The 18485-nt window shown below is 34.7% G+C and overlaps 1 protein-coding gene across 1 annotated transcript; it reads right to left on the reverse strand.

Moving 5' to 3' along the window:
• Positions 1-1241: 1241 nt before the first annotated feature.
• On the reverse strand, positions 1242-16371 carry LOC123564097 (transmembrane protein 26-like). The gene is made up of 3 exons (XM_045357401.2): positions 15831-16371; positions 13880-14147; positions 1242-3258 (listed from the first exon to the last, which is right to left on the reverse strand). The coding sequence occupies exons 1-3, from the start codon at positions 16088-16090 to the stop codon at positions 2611-2613; spliced, it is 1176 nt and encodes a 391-aa protein (XP_045213336.1). The 5' UTR covers positions 16091-16371; the 3' UTR covers positions 1242-2610.
• Positions 16372-18485: the final 2114 nt, after the last annotated feature.

The raw sequence follows: 18485 nt of genomic DNA on the forward strand, positions 1-18485 counted from the left end.
ACAGGATATATTCCATATCCTGCTAGTACATTTCAGATATGAATTTTGATTTTAAAAAATGGCTACCGCTTTGTTAATTTACAAAATATTAGATTATAGCATGTAAGTAAAGGGTAGTCGGCAAGATAAAATCGTTACACAGCTTGTTGGTGACAGGATTCGGGATATACGCTGTCTCTAAAATCCATATCAGGCTCGAGCTTCGCTCTCGCCTGATATGGATTTCCTCGACAGCGTATATCCCGTACCCTGCCACCAGCAAGCAGTGTAACTAATAATATCTATAGGAGAGTTTTGGACAAAACTTATTATATTTTCTAATGAAAATACTGAAAAATTGTCTTGTAAAGTTTAAAGAATGATATATGAAATGAATAGTTCTGGTACTGTAAGGTCCCAGTGGATCGACAACGTTAAGTATTTATAATGTTCAAGCACTAATATTTACAAAACTATTAAAACTAATTTTCATAGAAGCGCTTACATCAATCTTTTGTCATCTAGACGTAGTCTATCGATTATGGGTTTTTCTACTAGAAACCATAGATTACCCGTGGAAATGGGAAGATGGCATTGAATACCCTCTTCTGAAAGAAAATGTACTTTTTGTAATAATGCTGTAGAAGATGAATTTCACTTTCTTTTTATATGCCAAAAATTTGTTAATGAAAGAAAAAAGTATTTGAAACGCTATTATTATGATCATCCGAACTTTTTCAAATTGGAAGAATTGTTTTCTAGCACAAATATAACTGTACTAAACAAACTTAGTATATTTGTCGACGTAATTGTTAAGAGCATTTTACGCTAATATATTTATTGGAAAATTGGTAGAATACACTTTACGAAAGGTCTACATTATCACCATTTGATATGCTTTGTAGTATTACATATATACATACAAAATTCTACGTTGTAGAACAATGTTATTTTCAAATATCGGCAGAACTACCTTTGAGGACACGTCACGACTGAGATATTTTAGCATTATTGTAATGCACAATTGATATTATAATTGTGTGTCAAGAGATAAATCCTCAATGTCTATGTTAAAATTAGGGACATGTCTGTCTAAATGCGAAGCTGTGAATGGCCCTAATTAGAGACAGGTGATTGAAACAATAGCAATTCTTACGAGAATTGGATAGACAAAACGACAGTAAGCTAACAGTCATTTCTTTTCCTAGTTTTATTTTATGAGTTGTTAGCAAAAAAAAAAGAGAGAAAAAAAGAACAGAACAGAACAGAACAGAAGTTTTATTTTGACTGAAGCATACATCTCATCGCCAAACCACACCATTACACGACAGTCACAACTTTACTGAACATAATGTGTCAAATCATACATACACATAGTACACATTTACATTTGACAATTTAGAAATTTGAGAGTGATCATCTTTTTATATCGTCATATACCGTTAAAAATACAAAAATAAACAGACGATAGAATCATTAGTTATTTAAATAATCGTTTCTTATTTTGAAACATTATTTTACAAAAATGGTAATTTGTGTAGAACACATTTTTTATCTGAATTAAGCAACTTGGACGAGTTCTAAAGTATCCTGGAATATACATATTCCTAAACTGGTTGTAAAATTGTAAAATGGACGCACTAAAACAAAGTGATACTCGTCTCCTAAATCATTTTGTTACATACGATTCCTTTCAATGTTTCTATGGCGACCAGTTCCGATGTTCAAATTGTGTGATTTCAACCTTTATTTAGAAATAACATTTCTATACTTAATGATAAGATATTCAGCACGATTAAAGCAAGTTTTAATTTGTCTGTATAGGAACAAAGACGTATATGATAACATAGTAGGTAGTGCGCCGTTCTGTCATATATATACCCCTTAAACAATGGTATGAATAAACTAATATTTACTAATCTGGGGAATTCCAAAACATCTGCAAAACCTGCGTTCTACAGTAAAACTCGCACCTTTGATGACCAGTTAACTGATCTATTATTATAATATATCTTCAATTTTTATGCTTTTACAATAGTACTTATAATACAATCATCCGATTTACATCCATACAATTTCAACCAGTATTTACAATACGAACATATCTGTTTATATATAAAAGAAATCTCCCAAGCTCTGAATATAAAGTATTGGTTGATCTTTTAACATTTAACAGCCATTTACAAAAGTAAGAAAGTCTAACCAAACGGTAGAAATAACAGCAAATCTGAATTAGGTCATGAGTCATCTAACATCATTAATTTTCACGATCTGTCAAAATTATTTTTATCTCTCATTTGTTTTGTGAGTATCTTGGTAGGATATTGTACTGTGTAGTTTACAACGTTACATATAAATATTTGAAATTGCTTTTTTTCTCTCTCTCTCATTGAACTCTCGTAAGAATTTCCATTGTTTTAGTTTATTGCTGGTTATTGCCAAAACTCCATGTTAAGACACAAGAATGGTCCCTTTCGTATGGGTAAATAAAAACATTAAGTTGAATCATATCGTCATGATTTTTGAAAAGAACTGGCTTTTGTGTTTCCGTCATTCACCGGTAATTCAAAACGTAGTACCACCTCAACATTTTCTGTATAAACACAAGCGGTTAAAATACGCATGCGCATCTTAAAATCCTAATCTTCTAAACATTTCTGTTTTCACTTGAGGCATTACTGGATGTGAAAAGTCCACACTTTCAACGTCAACAACTTCCCCTTCCTCATAGTAACAGCATGGAAGCCGTATACACAAGATAACCAGACGATATAGCAGCAGAAGTACTGCTACAATGTTCTTCAGTACGAAAAACACCAAACTGTAAGTAATCAGTTCAAACCTCAGCATGATATAGAGTCTTAGACCCAGAAACGGTCCGTCTTGAAGTACAATACTTGTTACTGTTACTACTACTTCCGAAAAATATTCCCCGCATGCGCGATTGATTTTCTTCATCCGTGGACTGTGTAAATGGCGGTACTTGTGTTTGAATACTAAGACTGGTACAAACTGAAAAAAGCTGATTGACCATATGGTAAGAATGGCGTATGTAGCTCCAAGGTCACGTTGTACAACGTCTTCATCAAATATAGCATATAGTTCCATTATATCAGAGGCCATGGCGAGGTATTCTAGTAGAAGGTCAGAGAGTGCAGCTCGTGATACTTCAGCACGTGGAAGCATCCAACGCCCAAATACTATGAGGTACACGAGTGACTCCTGGATCACCACTATCCATGTAGTATCTTCTAGTGCAAGGATTTCATCAATACTTGTCTGCAATATAAATAAATACCATATCAGCCATTAAGTATTACAAAAGGACTAACCTAGCAAGTATATTGCCGAAATATGATAGCAAAACACTTAATTCAAACAAAACAACACTGCATTCAACTGAAATAACACGTACTGTACTATAGTTCTCGAAGGGCATTGGATTTATCTCGAGAAATCGCAAATACCAATGTAGCCTACAAGCAAATCATACCGAAAGAATGTGGAAGAATATATGTGTATCACGAAGTACAGTATGTAAAAGGTAATATTGAACAAGAAACCGCTGAATGGCACCTTGTCCACACTGGGGGAAATTGTTTTATCAGTAATGTTCAGCCCCACGTCCACATTCTTTATCGTATCTATGAACAAGAATTTAAAGGCTAAATGTGGCTTTCCGTTATGAACATTAAATACATAAATTTCTTGTTAAAACCTATTTCCGATAAATGCTTTCTTCAACATTTGTCGAAGGTTTGAATATTGCCAAAAAAAGCTAGAATGTTTTATTTTTTCTATTGTTTTTATTACCTCCCTTTTTGGCTCTGACTATAACAGTTCATGTAGTATTAAAAGTAGTGCTTTTATATAATTACGCATAACGTCTAAGTAGTGCTTTTATATAATTACGCATAACATCTATTTGGAAAGCTGTTTAATCTGTTTTTAAGATAAAAATGTAAAGCATTATGGACCTTTAAGGGAACATTGTCATTCAAAAAATTGAAAAGATTGCAAATGGTAATAAAATGTGGTTGTTTTTCAGTACCCTTTATTTTATAAAATATGAACTTAATAATCATGTACTTGAAGAATATAGTTAACGGAAGTTTCAAGATAGTTATACTTTAATTCTGATCAAATTAGATAAATGTTCTTTATCTGAAACAAATTTCACAACCTGGTGTTGTGTTACGTGACAACCTTGAAAAGATGTTAAGAAAAAATTCCTCTGTAATTATCATTTCAAGAAAATACATTTAATATGATACAAACAAAACATTTCTATTGCACACATTCTTATCATAAACCGAAGTCAGAAAAGTTTTTATGCTCCCGAAGGGAGGCATATAGTTTTTGAACCGTCTGTCAGTCTGTCGGTCTGTCCGTAATTTTCGTGCCCGGTCCATATCTTTGTCATCCATGGATGGATTTTCAAATAACTTGGCATGAATGTGTACCACAGTAAGACGACGTGTCGCGCGCAAGACCCAGGTCCGTAGCTCAAAGGTCAAGGTCACACTTAGACGTTAAAGGTCATATTTCATGATGGGCGTGTCCGGTCCATATCTTTGTCATTCATGCATGGATTTTAAAATTATTGGACATGAATGTGTACTACAGTACGACGACGTGTCGCGCGCAAGACCCAGGTCCGTAGGTCAAAGGTCCTAAACTCTAACATCGGCCATAACTATTCATTCAAAGTGCCATCGGGGGCATGTGTCATCCTATGGAGACAGCTCTTGTTTTATGTAAACATCGCGCATTAAAGTTCCATAAGGCCTTAAATTTTATGTTAATACCAGATGAAACATCTGTCCAAATATAATTTATATATAATTACATGGCTAGAAAAGTAATACTTTCAATACGTACATGAACTTATAGAGTAAGATCTATAAAGAGAGCTAATAAAACAAGAGGGTCATGATGAGCCTGAATCGTTCACCTGAGTAATATGAGCCACATGTTTCAAATGGCAAACTGATGCTACAATATTAAGAAAGTAGGTCCGTAGGTCACATTCATGGTCACTGAAAGTCGGTTTTAAGATCGGTGTGCAAATCTGTATATGTCATCCAAATTTCAAGACTGTATTTTTAAAAAAAAGGAGGTCAGTAGGTCAAGGTCACAGTCAAGTGACCACTAATCACTTGGGGTAATCAGGAAACTATAATTAAATAGTCTAGGAAATATGATCTGATAATTTATGAAGTACTTTTTCCTATTTAACTCATGTAATAAGTGACCCCCAGGGCGGGGCCTCTTTTCACCGAAGGGGCATAATTTGTACAATCTTGTTAGATATCCACTAGGCAATGCTTCATACCAAATATCAAAAGCCTAGACCTTGAACTTTCAGACAAGAAGATTGTTAACCCTATATAAGTCTATGTTAAACTTAGGACCCCTAGAGCAGGGCCTCTTTTCAACCAGGGAGAATAATTTGCAATTTTGGTAGAGGAACACTAGACAAGGCAACATACCAAATGTCAAAAGCCTATGCCTTGCAGTATCAGGCAAGAAGATTTTAAAAGTTCTTTCCTATATATTAAGTCTATGTAAAGCTTGAGACCCCCGGGGCATGTCCTCTTTTCACCCCAGGGGCACAATTTGGTAGAGGACCACAGGGCAATACAACATACCAAATATCAAAATCCTAGGCCTTGGCCTTGCAGTATCAGGCAAGAAGACTTTTAAATTTTGTTTCTATATAAGACCTGAGACCCCGCCCCCCATGGGCAGGGACTCTTTTCACCCCAGGGTTATAATTTGAATATTATTTGTAGAGGACCACAAGGCAATGCTACATACACAATATCAAAGGCCTAGGTCTTGTTGTTTTAGACAAGAAGATTTTTATAGTTTTTTCCTATATAAGTATATGTAAAACTTGTGACCCCACGGGGCGGGACCTCTTTTCACCACAGGGGCACAATTTGAACAATCTTCATAGAGGACCATTAGATGATGTCACAAGCCAAATATAAAGGCTCTAAGCCTTCCGCTTTTGGATAAGAATATTTTTAAAGTTTTTCCTTTCGGTTGTCATGGCAACCAGAGTTCTGCATGGAATTCAATTCTTTAAATAATTTTGAAAGTGGGCCACCCAAGGATCATTCCTGTGAAGTTTGATGTAATTCTGCCAAGTAGTTTTCAAGAAGAAGATTTTTTAGAAACTGTTAACGGACGGACGACACACGACGGACGACGGACATTGAGCGGTCACAAAAGCTCACCATGAGCCTTTGGCTCAGGTGAACTAAAAACAATGGATTAAAAAAAACTTACGATTCTGTTTATCATTATTCAAACCTTTGACAAATACTGGAGAAAACAATAGCAGAAAATAGGGTTTAACTAAAAATTTTGTAACAAAATATGGCAGCCATATGATAAGCAAATGCATTATGACACTTTAATGAACAGCTCAAGAGGTTCATGTTATACATATCAAATGATCATGAATAACTTTTATTTACCGGAAAATGAAAAGGCACTTAGACCATTTTTGGCATGTTTACGACATACATTTTTTTTTAAGATTAAATTATCTCGTGCGCATGAAATCTTATCTCGAGCGCTTGAAATCTTATCTCGTGCGCACGACATCTTATCTCGCACGCACGACAGCTTATCTCGCGCGCACGACATCTTATCTCAAGCGCACGACATCTTATCTCGTGGGCATTACATCGTACCTCGTACGCACGATATCGACATCTTATCTCGAGCGCAAGACATCGTACCTCGTGCTTACTACATCTTATCTCGTGCGCACGACATCAAGATAAAATGTCACGCGCACGAGATGATTTAATCTTAAAAAAATAAATGCATGTCCTAAACATACCACCGTATATTTTAAAACTTGAATTTAGATTTTTTGTTCTGTAACAAAAACTGAAGTGTCACTGTGATTATATAAAAAAAAATCTGCATTTCAGCGTCTGTTTTCTTAAAAATGTTTGTTAACAAATAAGGGACAATGACACTATTTCATCAGATTCATGATAACAATCTATTAAAAGTCAGTCAAACATCTACATCTACATGTGACTTCAAAACAGTCATAACTGAAAACAATACGAAGCGCAGGTAAATGTTACTAGGTAAGAAATATAGAGGTATCTTGTGCTATATGTATGCTGAACAAAACAGCTCACCTGACATTAGTTCTTTTGCCAGTAGTTTTAAAATCACTGAACATACAATTTTAAAATTTAGTCTACACTTAGAACAATATGTTGTTGATACGTTTTAACAATTTCATAAATATCAAATACTAGTATGCTATCATATAAATTCGCTCATTTTGCGACTTCAACATATCATTATGACATTTTGCAAGGTATAAATGCTAGAGACAAAGCTTTTAACTTGTATAAAAATAATAAAACTTCTGAAAATTATGAAAATTTTAGAGAGCTTAGAAATAATACTCAGACACTTATTCACAAAGCTAAGAAAAACTGTTTCAAAGATAGTATTGAAAGCAACATATCTGACTCCAAATCTCTTTAGAATTGTTTAAAACAGCAGTTCTTCTAGTAACAATTGTTTGAAAATTAATGGAGAAGTCAGTTTTGATTTTTTTAAATGCTGCCGAAAAATTTAACAGTTTTTATACTACAGTTGCATCAAAATTAGTTGATAAACTGCCAGGTAGTTGTTCTAAATATGATAAATCTTTTGTAAATTAAAGTGGAAATATGAGCATTTTTCAAGTAAAAAATCAGCTGAAATAGATGTGTGTGTAAGAAGGGTGGAAGAAATTATAGCTTTTAACCCAATAAACCAAACTCGTCCTGTTACCAGTACGAAATAATAACTTTCCAAATATGACTTTTCTTATTTTGACTGGGGCAGTCTTTTTTTGAAAAGTCAAACTGCACGCAGGAGTTGCTTCCCTTCAACTACAGAAATCTCTACCTTTAGGTAAGGGAAATCACTGCGTAGAAGATTGAAGAAAAGAACTATAATTTCATTTGTCCGATAACCTTATTTCTAAAGCATCAACTTCAATTACTTATGCAGCATTATCGTTAATTTAACACATTTAAATATACAGTAACCGAAAATAGCTTTTATAAAACATTCTCCAAAAACACAGTATGTGCAGTAAGATGCGCATAATGCCACTTTAATTTTATTTATCCAAGGGTATTTTTCCAAATAGCATTTTATTTTCAGTTGTTTCAGAGAACAAAACTGTTCAGTACCTTAAAAAGCTCAGTGCTAATAAGGCCACTGGTTTAGATGGTATCCGCTGTAGGTTTCCAAGGGACAGTGCTTCAGTTATAGCCTGTCCCTTGACTCATATTGTCAATCTATTATTCAGTGTTCTGGTCCCGATGATCTTAAGAATGCTCGGGTTATCCCTCTGTACAAGAAGAATGATAAAAAGTCGGTAATCTTGTATCGGCCAGTGTCTATTCTGTGTATAATTTCCAAGATTTTTGAAAGGGTCATATATGGAAGTTTATTTGAATGAGAAGAAGATTTTATACAGTTTTCAGCCTGGTTTTAGACGCGGATTTCCTACGGATACTTGTCTTATCCATTTATCAGATTTTGTTAAATTTAAATGTCTTTAAAGTGATTCACGATGGCAAAGCGAAAAATTACGAAAATTCTTGATTTCACGCTTCGTCATCATGATCTCGCGCTTCGCCATCATGATTTAGCGCTTTGCGCTTAGCGTATCGCCTGCTCATGATGGAGAATCGTGAAAGGCAAAGCGCGGGTTGATAATGGCGAAATGCGGAAGTACGAAAATTTCAGGCTTTAGGCCGATCACTACCAAATAGAATGTAAGCCTCCGCAGGTCTAGTCACAAGTAGTCCAAATATAAATAGTACTTATCTTTTTTCCTTTCCTTGTGCATTTTCTCGGCAGCAACGTGCTTACTTTTACCCTACCGCGTTTCAGTATGTATCACTTGGCATTCTAATGAAATCGGCATGTTCCTATCGCATGCTAGATAAAAATGGCGGCGTAAGAATTTAATGTCACGAAAAGAGAAATTGAAAGAAGCGAAAAGTAGTAAATTCAGCGGGTTGTATTTAACGAACTGTAGTTTTCTTATATAAAAGTTAACACCCCCTTTTCTTTTTGTTTTTCTAAAGTAGCGATCTAGTTCTTTATTGGAATATAAGTGTCTGAAAATCTGATATGCTAGAAAATGTCGAAACACCGTTATGAAGTGAGTGGATTTTATATGAAATAAAGAACAGCTGGATTTAGTGGTGTTCAGCCTATAAGGGGCAATACATGTTATTTTCTGAAACCCCTCGAAAATGAATGGAAATGCCATTAATCTATTCTTTATGATGTAAAACGGTAACAAATGGCTGAAAACGCTTAAATTTCTTGTGTTTTTGGAATTTAGATCGAATTTTCGACCAGGTGGCACTATTTTGGTTCGTTTTAGGACCTAGTAAATGTCTTTTCTCGCATTTTAGCACTTCAGTTGTCTAAATAATATCGAAATTAGCATGTTTCTGAATGAAAATGACAAACATCGTAACGATTAAATGGATGTTAAATGTAAATTCCACGAATAAGGTAAAATTAATTGAAATATTGCTTGCACAGGGCTAAATTTTGCATATTTTTGGGGATGGGGGTGACCTGTAATGAATTGTCATTTCTCTATATTTTCTCAATATTTTGCACCAAAACAAAGCAGAATCATTGTGAAATAGGCGTACCTTGAGAATGAATGCAAATTCATGGAAAAATCAAACAAAATATTTCTCTTATACATTAGCATTGGATAGACATTATACCAACAATATTGAATCATAAAAATATGTATTAAAAACATCTAAAACCAAGTATTACACTGAAATCATCATTTGATAATTTTTAGAATGTTGTTTAAGGTCTTCTGAAATATAATACATATAATTTAGTTACCTGTTAGGCCGTTGAAAAGACTGTAATCACCAGTTATTAAAGAAAGGACATATTTATCTCACTGTGAATTGGTTGTCAAATACCGTAATACCCGTATCGTATGACTTGTATCGGTGAGACCTGGGCAATATGCATAGGATTTAATTAAGTGTAATTAGTTGATTTCTATAATATTTTAGAACATGGAATAATTGATAATTTCATACATTTAAGTACAATTATAAGATATATCTGTGATATCTGAAAATAACGTAATAATTATTATGCGTGACAAATTACGTCTGCAGTGTTATAAAAATGTCCTATTCAAAAGCTTTTAGGCTTGAAAATGTCTGCCGATTTGTCAACCACTATTTTGTCAATTTTTGACATTGTATTATAATTTTATTATAGAAATTTGCCCCTTTAAACCGTTAGCATAGACGGCGTATCATTGTAATATATCACATAGTCAGGATTATTACAAAATAAGCAATCAAACAGTAGGAAAATGAAATAAAAAGACAAAACTGTACCTTAATTGTTATAAAACTACAAATACATTTGGTGAATTTCAATGCATGTTAAATCAACTAATTATATAAATCTGTTTGCTATACAATTAATGTCTAGATAAGGGACATGTTCGCTATATGTTTATAACAAGCTCAGGCTATAACGAACACATTTTGCTTGTCCCGATGAGTTCGTTATAACCAGAGTTTACTGTACTTCAAACAAAATATAAAGTAAGCAATGATTGCGTATGAAGCAATCTCTGTTGCATGTTGCAACCAGATGAATTAGCAAGTTTAATTGTGTATGTATGGAACAGAATTAGGGCAAAAACTGCATTGTGTTTTCGTATATCCAATCTTGAGATTTACATGTATGCATTTGTGATTCTCATGTTCATATGCTACCTTTTGACATCCCATTTTGCTTTGTTACATGACCATTTGTGCATCCTATATTTGCGTGTTTCTTTCTGACATTCATACATGCTTAATTCTGAGAAATGATCTGTGTTTGTTTCATTTTTCTAAAATATTCGTGTTGCTTTCGGACATGCTATAATCTGACAAACTACATCCATCATTCATTTTATTTACTAGTGGTTACTTGCATTGTGTCTTCTTTGGAGCGTCAATGGTGTATGCTTATTGATGAAAAGAACATAAGTGGTTCCTTAAAGGTTTAAATGCAAGTAGTTTTGATGCTTACATATAAATTTAGCTGTGGGTTATGCTGCATTGTTTACATTCTCAAATTCTTGTTCAAGTGGAGATAACCCCCGTGTACTAAAATATGGAAACACACGAACTATATCGAGAGTGTCAAAACTACACGTCCGGTAACCGGACAAACAACTAAATTATATTCATAAACAAGCATTGTTTTCAAAACACTACCTTTACTATCGTGTAGTTGGCAGATATTTATAGCGCGCTTTAAATAGACTACACAATAAAATTATGTCAACTGAATTAATTTTCTCCCCACATACGCAGACGAGCGTATATTTGATAGCCTTAAATTAAGATGTAATGTAGCGCTATATCTGTATCAGTAGTATTTTTTTTACTTTATTACTCACCCGCAGCGCCGAAAGTTCAACACTCTTATATTACATAATTAACAATTAAAGTAGCTGCCTGTCAAAAAAGTTGCTTTTAAATGCTGCTTTTAACAAGAGCTGTCCGTAAAACAGCCAATGCTTGACTATTCAAATTGTTGTCCCAGAAGAAGGAATATTACGCTAGATGTTAAAATATCTATAGAGTTTCAATCCAGTATTTGCCTTTAAGGTTTGGAGGTAGTAACTTGTATGCAAAACTTTAACCAGGATTTTCTAAGTCTAAAAATGGGAATAATTTGGCCAAAATACATGTCAGAGTTATGGGACTTGATGCTATCACCTAGTTTTATAACCCCAAAGACACATGTGAAGTTTCAATTCAATATCTGCATTAGTTTTGGAGATAGTAATTTGCCAGCCAGACTTTAACCAGGATTTCCTAGGTACAAAAGGGGCATAATCTGGCCAAAATGCATGTCAGAGTTATGGGACTTGATGCTGTCACCTAGTTTTATAACCGAAAAGACACATGCGAAGTTTCAATTCAATATCTGCATTAGTTTTGGAGATAGTAACTTGCATGTAAGACTTTAACCAGGATTTTCTAAGTCCAAAAGGGGGTTTAATTTGGCCAAAATACATGTCAGAGTTATAGGACTTGACATAGTGAGGCTGGTAATTGACCTAGATAAAGGAAAAATAAGTTTCAAAGACATATGCCTTTAAATGATAGCCTTATGTACTTGCATGCAAAACTTTAACCAACGTGTGACCCCGACGCCGACGCCAGGGTGAGTAGAATAGCTAGACTTCTTTGAATAGCCGAGTTAAAACGAATGGTATCTCAATTGACTTAATGCAATAAATAAGATGTATACATGTTTGATGATACACAGGCATTTTCGAACTTGATTACCGGACGCCTAGACAAACCAAACAGGTTAGGTCCGGTCACCGAACACAGCCAAATGCGCAGTGCCGCATTTTTCCGTGACTTAGCGGAAGCTTCCGAGAACGAATATAAAAGCGCCCTCTGGTATCATAATGAGAACTGTACATTATGGTAACCTCAGTTACTTAGTGCTATGCTGCATTCTGCATTGTGACAAGTGGGACTGTGTTTGTTTTAAACTTTGTTAGCTATTCATGCGTACGAGTAAGCACATTCAACCTGTCCAGGAGCCACTTCTGTCCATATCATCAGCACATAGACAACATAAACACATGGGGAAGTTGTGTCTAGGTTAACCACAAGCTAACACACCGAGTGATGCATGTCACATTGCAGCATGACCGAAAGCAAGATAATGTCATAGACTAATGAAGAAGTAACCATGATATTAAAATGAAACTATTAAGCATGTATGAATGACAGAAAGGAACACGTAAACATAAGATGCACAAATGGTCATGTAACAATGAAAAACGGGATGTTCGAAGGAAGCATGTGAACAGAGGAATAACGAATGCATATATATAAATTGCAAGATTGGATATACGAAAGCACAATGCAGTTTTTGACCTAATTCTGTTCCATATGTATGCATGCAGATTTTCACTACGCAGCTGCGTAAAGGCAACTACGCGCCTGAATGATCTCTTTCTTTAGATTAATTGATCTTTAACCAAACAATATCTGCCTCGTACTTAGACCAACCGTTTTGTGAGATTTTTTTGAAATTACGCAGTGGGGTGGAGGGGTGTGTGTGTGTGTGTGGGGGGGGGGGGGGTTAAAGAGTTAAGGAAGTAAAACTGAAAAGCACGTTTTAACGTCAAAGCAAAGAAAATGGTGACGTCACCGACGAACATCACACCAGTCCAATAACAGTACAGCACAACAGTCCTATAAATTCTTCAAATGGTGCACCGTACAATACTTATTACGTTATATCTTAAAATATAAACTACAATGCATTACACGTAATTTAAAACAAACATACAAAAGCAAAATCGTATCAGCAATGGATTATCAGTGCCGGTTATTACTAGATTCTAATACGGAATGCTTTAGTGTTTGAAAACCAAATAACCCGAGCTAGAGATATAAGTGCCTTACAATTTTCCAAAAAGATATAGCTTATACTACTTGGAAACCATTAGTTTGAAATTAAGTGTCTCGTCCTACGCAGGATGGAAGTTTATTTTGGGATAGGGTTACACAACGGCTAAAAATGTTACAAAACGCTACCACTACTTCAGTGCTACAAACCCTGTCTAAAAAGCGGTGAGTTTTATTCTTCGATGGTACTGAGAGACTGGCTCATTACCAAATTTTATATCAAATTGGTTGTTGCTTTTTTCAGGTGTTTACACGGCAAACTTTGACGTCTTTGTTAATAATAACCGGCTATTTCGTCAAGTTCGGATGTAAGTGGAACTGACTACATGTGTTTACAACGTTGCACCGAATCTTACCGCTATTCCTCCATCTGTGGTTGAACTTGTACCAACTGTAGACGCATTAGTTGTTAACGTCATAGATGGCGTAACTGATGGTGCAGCTGACTGGTTCCCTACATTAAGAGACAAGGATGACGTCGACAAGTCAGCGGCCTGGCCCTGGGGTGTTGGTTGAATGGCAGAGACCGAGTCCCCGGAAACTAGACTGTCATACAGGCTAAGCTGAAGAAGCCAGATGGAAGGCAATGTGGCGAGCAAATACGTCAAGAAACATGGACACCACCTGGTAGAGAAAATAAATACAAGGGTGACTGGCAAATTATGACGAATGTAGAATCTGATGTTGATGAGTGAAGGATATTCACATGTAGAACATAAAAGGTCGTGTTCCTTTTGTCATGTCTCTTAAAAGGTTAAATAGTTTTAACCAAACATTATCCATCTTACCCACTCAACGTCACGTATAGCGTCGTGACGTCACATTTTTTATCGTGAAATGTTAGATCTAATATTTTACATATGTTCTGCAGTATTAGATACCAAACCCGAACTCGGTTTCTATCTGCCTGTCTGTCAGTCTGTCTTTGTGCGTACATGCGAGCGAGACTGTAATATGTATAAGCACATCAAGTTCGATCTTATGATAAAAATGTATCCGATAATTTCTATGTTGTTGTTGGTTTTATATTTGCATATTAAACGATTGAAATTATCTATTGTATGTCTTAAATTTTGTTATTTCAAACGCTAACTGGAGAAAAAATACCCGCAAGGAAGAAAGCACCCGCACGCGGTCGAAATCGCAGATAATTTATTTAGACAAAAATATTCGGATTTAGAATGTTTACAAAAAAAGAAAAAAAAAATTCTAGATAGAATATTTAAACAAGTACATTTTTCTTTTTCTTATTTCTGGTAGCCCATGTAGTTAAGTAGGAGTTCCTATACAATTAACAATCTTGCAAAAAGTAAACTGTAACAACCGTATACTGCATTTTCATTACTTTTCCCTCTTGATATCTCTGTTTTTCTTTGCATTTGCCTTTCCATTAGTTACATGTAAACCGGCTTTTTAAATGTTCTCACCTGCTGAAACATAGTCCGAATTGAATTTCATATTTAACCCAAAAGATTACAACTTACTAAATAGCTGTTCTAACATTGGGATCATGACTGATGCAAGAAAAATATTTTCAGTCAAACACACAAAGTGCAAAATTAGGTAAAAAAGAGACCCAAAATTGTAGTGGTGGTGTATGATCTAAGTATCCATGACAAATTCTGTCCTGTTATTATTTCATTATGAAAATGCTACCTACATGTCAAGCATAGATATGTCGTGTGATTTCAGTAAAAATTGCAAAGAAAATAAGGAAAATAGCTCTACATAGCCAAAACAAACAACAACAACAACAAAAACAACGAACAAACAAACAAAACTTAAGACTATTTGAATTCGTCATTATGCTATCATTTTTGTTCACACCATTTTCCTAATTAGCTTCTTTCATCAGTAAGTACCAGATCGACAACTGCGCTAAACTTTGCGCTGTAAGAACTCAGGAAATATCAACGGTGATTAAATTAGTTCTTTTTTCTGGTATTCGTGCATTTCTAACGCAAAAGTTTTATATAAATTTGAGCTTTATTCAATTTCTGAGGATTTAGCGAGGGTTGAACACCAGAAAATTAATTAACACCTAAAATGAAATCGTATACAATACAGAGGTAATTTTACTATGATATTTGATAACATCTTCTTTTCTCTATGTCTTAAATATCTATTTGATGTACATGTATCACAATCTAATGAAAGTATCTAAAGAAAGGTAATAGAGAGTATTGAGCAGTTTCTTTCAGTGTGAAAAACTGATTCAGTATCAAACTAAACTGTATATACATCAAAGATAAATTTTCCAGAACCAATCATTTTATAAAAATAAGAATAAAAGGGAAATATGATTACCATTTCCATTCATTTCCATAGTTATTCCGGATAACGAGAACAGTTTCAACAAGTATCAGTATATTAAGGGCTGCCAGGCCCCAGAAATTCGAGCTGTCACGTGATATAGTCACTCTCCAAACCGCGAGAATGTTATGAAGCACGAGAAGTAACCGAACGCTCAATGCCGCGATAATTTTAGTCATTTTAAATCCATTTTTCTCTCTTGGGTTAGCATTATTTTCGATTTTATTGGAATCCATGTTCTTTTTAATATCCATTTTGAAAATATTTGCGAAGGCGTTTACAAACAAAAAAGAATTAAGGATCTCAAAATTGAATTTTTCCCTATATAAAGCTTAATAGTTTCGTAAAATATCAGAACATTAATCTGTATATTTAAGCCAGTAAGAAATGCAAAATTTTGTTTGCTAACGTTGTTCCGTAATATTTATACTAAGACACCTCTACTCAATTCAATAACTTTGCAAACAGAAGTCTCGGCGGTGTCTAGTGCTTCATATACGCCTTTCGTTATCAAATTTCTTATTTCACGTAATTCAGAGTTTAACATATTATGTAAAATACAATTTAAAAAATAATCAACAAAGAACACGCAATTATTCATTTAAAAGACGTTAATTATGTGTTTCAAATTTTTGTCGGTCCTCAAATATATCTTTAATTCAATCTATTTCGTCAGTGCCGGATGTTGTTTACATAGGCTCATGCCTATTCAAATATACTCGCCACGGAAGTACTCATCCCTCAAGCTTCTACATAACAAAATAAAAACTCTTTTGTATAATATAAAGGACTAAACTTGGATTTCATCTTTACTATTAAGGAGCATTATTAATTTTGACAACTCTTCTTACACCCTGACTATATCAGCGGCATACCGTATATAGAATGTCCTTTTTAGAATGATAACAGTTTTTTTTATAATATGATATTGTTATAACAGGCTCTCATGTTACATACTGACATAATGAACCTTTAAATGCGTTACCTGGTTTCTTAATATACAAGTATGGACAGTAGCAATGAATCAAACACTGCGGTATACACTCACTATCATTATGTATGTAATTGATGTCAAAATATTAGTTAACGCACATTTGAGAATTTAGGCATACCCTTCATTGTGACATTTCGAAATTTCAACAGAATCGATTCACTGCAGTGTTCGGTTAGGGCCGCCGCGCGCACCCATTAAACACGAAGAGCGAATAAACGATGGCGGGAATGTGAAACAGATGTGGTAAGGCAGTATGACAGTTCGATGATTACTGTGGTTTATCGCATTTTCGCCATTGCGACAGATGTAATTTGGTGTGTTTGGTTATTTCTGTAGAAACAAAATGCTAACATGCGTCCTGATTCCTGATCCCTTTAATATGCGTCCCGAGGCCTCTACACGTGTCCTAAAGCCTCTAATATGCGTCTCGATGCCTCCACACGCGTCCTGAGGCCTCTTAAGTGCGTTCCGAAGCCTCTACACGCGCACTGAGGCCTCAAAAATGCGTCCCGAATCCTCTAATACGCGTCTTGAGTCCTCTTATATGCGCCTTGAAACTCTACACGCGTCCTGAGGCCTCTAATATTCGTCTCGAGGCCTCTACACTCTATGAGGCCTCTAATATGCGTCCCGAGGCCTCTAACAGGCGTCCCGAGGTCTCAAAAATGCGTCCTGAGGCTTCTACACGCGTCACAAGGCCACTAAAATGCGTCTTGGGACCTTAAACTTTTTGAATCACAGAGGCAAAACAATGACTCGGTGGTCTTGCTGTTGTAAACTTGTAGAAAAAATGCATCACTAAAACTTATTTGAAAGACTGATCACAGGAATGCTCCAAATTAAAAACTTTTCATGTAACGACTTTATTAGCATTATCATAAAACACTTATAACAGTGTATTGATATTTTACCTTAATTCAAAATGTTTGGAATTTGGAATAAATTTCAAGGCATTGCTTGTGGAACCCGAGGCGTGGTGCTTTCACTAATGCACATTTTCCGTTACAAGATTTTATAGCTCTTAAGATTAAGATCCATTTCAAATTACCTATTGATGAAATGAAATGCTATACAATGCAGCTCTTACTAAATTCATTGAGAAGGAAAATACCATTGATCTGTTAATAAGAAGATTATCCAAATTAAGCATGCTTCAGTTATACAACTGATATGAATATTGCAGTGATTATATATATGCTGAAATATATGTATCCTATTTTGCAAAATCCACGATAGCCGGATACAAAATCCCAGATCTAGACACTTTTATTATGTGCTTGTTGTTTTGTTATCGAATGAATTCTTCAATGTTTATTGACGTTGAAATAGAACTCAGTGAAATTTTTACGTGCTCTATTTATAGAGCTTTGTCAGGTCATGCATATTAAATGAAAATAGTCCGGCAACATACAGTACATAAGGTGCAATACGGATGTTTTTCCACCTGTTCATATTTACTTGTGAAATACATGCCGTATTTTTGACAGAATTTATATAGGTATATAAAAAAGAATAAATATATAACCTTGTCTTGTCTCTCGTATTGCACATGTAGAAATTTCATTATAAAAGTTTTTACAATATATTCTCCTTTTCTCTAAATCATCTTCTTATATGTATGTTTTATATAATGAAATAGATAAAAAGTAAACAAA

The sequence above is a fragment of the Mercenaria mercenaria genome, chromosome 2 (genome assembly GCF_021730395.1).
Source record: "Mercenaria mercenaria strain notata chromosome 2, MADL_Memer_1, whole genome shotgun sequence".
NCBI classification, from domain to species: domain Eukaryota; kingdom Metazoa; phylum Mollusca; class Bivalvia; order Venerida; family Veneridae; genus Mercenaria; species Mercenaria mercenaria.